At 56.5% G+C, this 4999-nt stretch overlaps 1 protein-coding gene across 1 annotated transcript; it reads right to left on the bottom strand.

Annotated features, from left to right (window-relative positions):
* Positions 1-2248: 2248 nt before the first annotated feature.
* Positions 2249-4396, bottom strand: HAPLN2 (hyaluronan and proteoglycan link protein 2; the record flags this gene model as incomplete). Its single annotated transcript, XM_082616612.1, has 5 exons — positions 4132-4396; positions 3573-3926; positions 3256-3372; positions 2928-3110; positions 2249-2529 (listed from the first exon to the last, which is right to left on the bottom strand). Exons 1-5 carry the CDS (start codon positions 4217-4219, stop codon positions 2249-2251), a joined length of 1023 nt encoding a protein of 340 aa, XP_082472738.1. The 5' UTR covers positions 4220-4396.
* Positions 4397-4999: the final 603 nt, after the last annotated feature.

Genomic DNA, 4999 nt, shown 5'->3' with positions numbered 1-4999 from the left:
ATATTGAAGACAAGCCATCTTCCTACGGGCTGAGCTGCAAGACCTTAGATCTTGGCTTCCTGGGGTTCTGACTCCATACTAGGAGTGGGGGGGCACAAACATTCACTCCATAGCACCTGTCTAAGACAAATGGAAGAGAATCAAACATTAATCAAACATTAAGAGACTCAAACATTAGAAAACCCAGAAGATTGGGGGAGTGGGTGACTACCAATATGTCCAATATGTCCAAGAATTCAGACTGCCCTCCTTGCTGTTGGTGGTCAACATTTGTGCTGGTGCTGTTCACCAAATAGTTCCAATTCTACTTCTAGGCCAAAGTAAGGTTGCTCTTTGCTGCCCCCTTCTGGTTGAGTGGGGCCATGTAATTAGTTTTGGAGAACTGAGTTGTGGACAAGACAGGTGTCCCTGGGGCCTGTAGCTATTAACTGCTTGTATAAGACCCTCCAGAGCTCTTTTTATTTCTTCCTTCTGGCATGGTGATTGATGGCGTATGAGATGGTGGCTGCTCTGTCACCCGGGGTCCCTGAATAACTAAAATGAGAAGAGCCCCATTATTGACCACAAAGTACATGTAGCTAGAGTGAGAAATAAACCTTTATGTTTTAAGCCACTGAGATTTGGGGGTTGTTTGTTATCACAGCATTATTTAGCTTATCCTGACTAATCAGTGACATACAACAACGGATTCTACAGGCTACCTGGTAAGAACCTGAATAAGAATAATTATTTTTGTTCTGTTACTATCATTATTACTCATTAATTAATATAGGTACCACTTACTGAGTGCCTCTTATGTGTACCAGGCATGTACTATGCAGTCGATGCATTGTCTCAATTACTGTTCACAGCAAACTCGGGAAGCAGATCTTATTATCCCATGACCAAGATGAAAAAACCAAAGCTTAAGAACTGGCACAAATATTTCATTTGCTATATGAGGATTATTGAAGATGATGTTCATTCAGTCATCCTCTGTCCCTTATATAAAGTCCCATGGGATGAATTCATTTGACAATGATTGCAAGAATCCTCTTGGAAAGCAATTTTACAACATGTATCAAGTGCCATTAGAAAGTTCATACCCTTTGCTCCAGTCATGACTATTCTCTAGCCCAGGCTTTCTGTGGTGTAGTTAGATTGCTTGAACAGTAATAAACAAACATACAAATAAAATGTATAGAATATAATATATATTAAGGAAAATGAGTTAATAACATTGGAGTTTGTCTCTTGAGTTACTGGTATGTTTCTTTTAGCCAGATGTTAAGAATGTCCCTGGTCCAGTTGCCCCTTTTGCCCTGGTAGCCGTGACGGTGGTGAACGCTAAACCCAATGCACATAACCACCCTGCAGTATCAGCCCTGCGAGGACCTTATTGTGTCCGTTAACCTCCTCCTCCTTCTGAGGGCTTAATTCCCTATCAGCTGTTAACAGCGGAATGACTTTCCTTCCTTTAATAGCAATCATGTAAACCCTTCTGGGAGACTGGCAGGATACAAACACATTTTGAAATATGTTCAGGTCCACCTTGTATTTGTTCTGTGGTGCCCAGGGGCTAGGCCTGGGGGGTTGGAGCGCTCCTGGCAGATTTGAACTAGAGTAATCTTAAGTGAGTGTGTGGCGCCCCCGCGTGGTGCCTGGTACAACACCACCCTGGATTCATTTGCTCCTTATCCGTGGCCAGGCAGTCCACGGTGAATCCAACTCTCTTCCGGCCTTTTGGTGCCCTCTCCTCGCAATCCCTACTCTCTTGCAGGTTCACCCCTCAGGGGCAGTAGCCTCTGCTCTTACTCTGTCTTCCTAGGCGCGCTGTCAGCACGCTGGGTCCAAGGTCATCCCCCTCATCCCCCCACGCCTCGCCGCCGCGCTTACAGCTTCACCCAACACAAAAAATCCTCGAGTTATTTTATTGCTGTATATAGAAGTCAGTTAATGCCCCCTGGACGCCTAGCATCAGGTGACGCCTTCCGTCACCTAGCGGTGGCTGCCTCGTCTGCCGGGGCGCGCGAATCGCCGCGGGTCCGAGGGTCGTAGCCGCGCACCGCCACCGGGTGCGCCACCACTTACCCTCCCCGACGCAGGGCCAGCCGGGATCCTCGGCCTGCAGCCCTCGGCCGAGAAGGCGGGTCAGGAGGGACTACTCCTCGTCTGATGGAAGGGGAGGCTTGCGGGAAAGGGGCGGCGAGAGACCCCTGACACGATTCCCAGGCTTTGTCGTGCGCGCTGGAGGGGGCGCTGTAGGCCCCTATTCGGAGTAGCAGTAGGTCCCGTAGGCCGCCTGCTGGGGTCTGGGGAAGCCGAAGCTGCGCACTCCGGGATCCGGGAGGCCCCCGCAGCGCGGCCGAGGCGTGGTGATGGGGAAGCGCACGCTGCCATCCGCCAGCCAGCCTCCGTCGCATTGGTCTAGCCCGGAGAACTTCCAGGCTGCATAGAGGTGCCCGACCTTGGCCACCACGGCCCCGCGCCGCCGGCACGCCGCGTGAGCTTCAGACAGCGTCAGCCGCCCCGGCACGAAGAACACTTGGCCTGGGGACCGAAGCGGGTCACCGACTGATCCAGAGAAGGGCCAGCCGGGGCGCAGCGGGATTCAGACTCCCAGGGAGCAGAGTCGGGGGGGCAGGTGTGGTCGGGTGGGTCCGAGCTTGGGTAGGAGGAGTGGGAGTAACGAGACTAGGGGTGCGGGTGAGGTTGCGGGAGACAGGCTGGAGCCTGGGTGGGCGGAGGGGCGAGGCCTTCAAGAGACCACGGAGCTGGCCCGGGATCTCAAGCCACTTGCCTTCTACCTTCCCCGCCCCATCCTTCAGGTCCGGGTCCTGGCCCCGCTCGCCCCGCCCCGCCTCATTCACAGGCTAAATCCTCCTCCTTCGCAGCCGGTCAGGCCCCGCCCCCTCCGGTGCTGAGGCTGGCTCGCCCCGCCCCCTTACCTGACAGCTCAGAGGTAAAGCAGAAGGCGTCGTAGCGGTCGCGCTTCCTGTCGCGGGGCCCGTAGCTGCGGATCCCGGGCCGACCTGGGCCACCGCACGGAGCGCGCGCCGTGAGCACAGGGTAGCGCACGGAACCCTCGAGCAGCCAGCCCGCGTTACACCAGTCCAGACCCTCGGTCCACGCTGGGGGGAGAATGGCGGGGGGTGGGGAGGGGGTGTCGGGCGATTAGAGGCGTCACAGGCGGGAGCAGACCCGGAGTTCGCCTCCCCTGGGGTCCACGTGACAGCCCGGAGGGCGCCTGGGCGGTGCCCGTGTTCGGCCGCTCACCCTGGTACAGCTGGGCGTAGGTGGCCAGCCGTCCGTCTTGCTCCTCGCACGCCTGCTTCGCCTCGTAGTAATTGAACTGGTACCTGCCCCGGCTGGGCTGGTACGGAAATACCACACCTGGGGGGGGGGGTGGCAGACAGCCTGGGGAGGGCCGGCAGAAGGAGAGGGGGAAGGAAGGGCGGTGCAGCCTAGGAAAAAGGGCTAGGGGGACCCCGGGAGCAGACGGGGGAGAGGCTGGGGAGGAGCCCTGGGAGGCCTAAGATGAGACAGCCGAACCACCCCTGGAGAGGAGCGGGGCAGTAACCGAAGGGCCTCACCCTCCAGGCGAAGGGTCAGCGCCACACTCTCGTCCTCGATGCCATTGATGAGCTCACAGCGGTACCGGCCCTCGTCCTCCAGGCGCACGCCCGCGATGACCAGGGAGGCGTCCAGCCGATGCCCCCTTCGCATCCTGGCACGCCCCCCCAGGGGCCCGTAACCCCGGGCGTGCAGTCCGTTGGTGATGAGGATGGGCGTTTCCTGGAGTTCCCCCGGCTCCACTTTGCTCCAGCGCACCTTGTAGCTGGGAGGCGGGGCGCCCAGGACGCAGGGCAGCGTGGTCGTGGCCCCACGACGAGAGTGAATGACCTCGTGGATGGGGGGCAGGAGGTAGTGGGGGCCAGGGTGGGGCGCTGAGCAGAGGGGTCCACAGTGGCAGGAACCCCCGACCCTCAATGCCCCAAGTGCCTACCCATATCCCTGTACCCCAGGCTCCCCCAACCCTCTCCTCCATTGCTCACTCAGCAATGACTCTCAGCCCCAGAGTATCTCCAACAGCTGCCCTTTCTACTTTCCCCACCAGTGTTCCCCAGGTTCTGGGCAGAGCTAAGGTCTTACCTGAGTCCCCCAGGGCTCTGTGGAAGGTGGTGAAGGCCCAAGGGAGAAGGAAGTGGCAGAGAGTGGGGAGACTGATCCTGCCTTGCATGATGGGGAGTCAGCCCAGCACAGTCTGCAGGGCACAAAGGGTGGGCATTCCTTAGGACTAAGGGAATGGGGTGGAGGGAACAGGGTAGATCTCCCATCAGGGATTCCTGAGAGGGGACTGTCCAGCTGGAAGCCATGAGGGCAGAAAAAGGAGCTGAAGTTGTTAGCAAAAGGAAGGTAATGGGGGAGGGGCAGTAACTAACTCCACTCCCTGCCAGGCCTCCTGAGCCCATCCCTCCTCCTCTCTCACATCCCTTCAGTCAGCAGGTCCTAATTTAGCACCTCCTCCACCTATCCATTCTCAGCACAAGTTGTACTTCCCAAGTCTTGCCTTCTGGATTGCCAGCTGTGGTCTCTGTCCTCTCCCAATACCCATTCTTCATCTGAAGCCAGACTAAATATGGTCTTGTCACTCTCCTGCTTAAAACAGTGACTCCCCATTGCCGTGAGGATCAAATCCAGTGTCCGAACCCAACTTCCAAGGCTCTCTGTGATCCAGACTCTCCCAGCACCACCAACATTGCCCCCCTACCCTACTCCTCACTACTTGTGCCCTCTGCACTGTGCTCCAGACATGTTCTGGCTCCAACACAGTCCAAGTTCACCCTCACCTTCTTCTTAAAGGCAATCAGTTTGGGCCTCACCTCCTCTGGGAAACCTTTCCTCTTCCCCCCACTTCATCACGCTGTAGTGCACTGTGATCTACTCCTCTGGTTTCCCTACTGCCTTGGACTGGGGACTTTTTTTCTTAGAAGTATTTCTATTAGCAGCTAAATTAGCA

This window comes from Mesoplodon mirus (assembly GCF_964341445.2).
Source record: "Mesoplodon mirus genome assembly, chromosome: 3".
Lineage (NCBI taxonomy): Eukaryota > Metazoa > Chordata > Mammalia > Artiodactyla > Ziphiidae > Mesoplodon > Mesoplodon mirus.
Note: the sequence above shows the minus strand (reverse complement) of the source record. Positions and strands in the feature narration are given on the sequence as shown.